At 37.8% G+C, this 1,366-nt stretch overlaps 1 protein-coding gene across 1 annotated transcript in view; it reads left to right on the forward strand.

The window, feature by feature from the left end:
* rps7 (ribosomal protein S7) overlaps window positions 1-381 on the forward strand; it is a 6,052-nt gene extending 5,671 nt beyond the window's left edge. The window contains exon 7 of the mRNA XM_005732713.2: window positions 269-381. Within this exon, the coding sequence (XP_005732770.1) occupies window positions 269-346 (78 nt within the window). The 3' untranslated portion in view covers window positions 347-381. The remainder of the gene's footprint in view (window positions 1-268) is intronic.
* Window positions 382-1,366: the final 985 nt, after the last annotated feature.

Genomic DNA, 1,366 nt, shown 5'->3' on the forward strand with positions numbered 1-1,366 from the left:
AGAAATTGAATTTATGGCTTAACTTGTCCTTTACTTTGAGTTTTATGCACAGATCAAAGTCCAATCCAAAATCCAAGGGTTGTATTAAGTACAACATACTGGCATAAAAAATAGACCTGTTTAAATCCTTCAGCTGCAGACAGGAGTTTGTCCTGCAGCCTTAGTTGTTGTTTTGTTTTTTTTTATATCATGTAAAGAAAAAGTGGTGATGGTAAATAAGAGGCGGGTTAAGTTAAACTAACGTTGATTTTATTCTTTCCTGATTCAGGTGGAGACCTTCTCTGGTGTCTACAAGAAGCTCACAGGCAAAGACGTTGTGTTTGAATTCCCAGAATTCCAGCTGTAAATGCAGATGACAAAATAAAATTTGTTTACTGTCACTACCGTTGCAGGTTGTGGTCTTTGATTTCCTTCTCAGAGGGCACGTTGGAGACCAGCGGAGCACTATTAAGCTTTTCAAACGATATGTCAATTATTAATAACCTGTCAGTATGTGGGAGCAAAATCTTCAGCCCTGTTGAAAATCCATGCAAACAGGATTTTATTTTGATTGGCACACTATTCGCAAAAGCTCAGATCATACCATTACTGGAAAGAAGGGTGGGTGGCTGACCGAAGACGGTGAATGTAGTGATACAGGCCAGGTACACAGATCGGAGCCCAGATTTAAATGCTAGCCTGTCCGGGAGGGGGAACGGGCGAAAACATAAAATCTGCATCATCTGGCTGCATTTCATTATTATTTAAGAATAATTACACCCATTTTTATGTTGATCCATTTTTCATTGTGGAGGACAGGAGATTTCAAACTTGTCCAGGTCTTACACTTTGAGTTCTCAAGTAGTCGTAAATGACTTAAACTAAGGCTTTTTATGAAAACTAAATACAAATAGCTTCTTTGAATTACAGTTTAGTTTGTATATAGTTTTATATTCAAAAAAGTGTATTTGAATGGCAGACATGTGTGCATGTTTACAGAGCTTTGGCTCAATGTCTAAATGAGTCGTACAGGCCTGAATGTGCACTTGAAGCCATTTACAATGAACCTATTTGATCTGCTGCTCACCACAAGAGGTTTTGGAGTTTAGTATTTTCAGCTTTACAGCTTTTCCTACAGATTAAAACCTCCCTCCGTTCATACTGCAAAGTAATTAAAAGGAAAACCTTTTTTTTTTTTTCCAATGAAAAGAACTTATACACATCATACACACACTTTATAAATACAATGTTGCCCCTGCGTGCATTTTACCTGTGGCCCTCAATCATAAACAGGATTCCAACATTGGTTGTTTTTAATCTGATGACATCTAGAGGCCAAATCCAGGAGTTTTAATAACGCGTGTTGTTGGAGCCTCAACCTCCTAAC

Source organism: Pundamilia nyererei, unplaced genomic scaffold, assembly GCF_000239375.1.
Source record: "Pundamilia nyererei isolate P.nyererei 1_Seehausen unplaced genomic scaffold, PunNye1.0 scaffold00048, whole genome shotgun sequence".
In the NCBI taxonomy this organism is placed as follows: Eukaryota; Metazoa; Chordata; class Actinopteri; order Cichliformes; family Cichlidae; genus Pundamilia; species Pundamilia nyererei.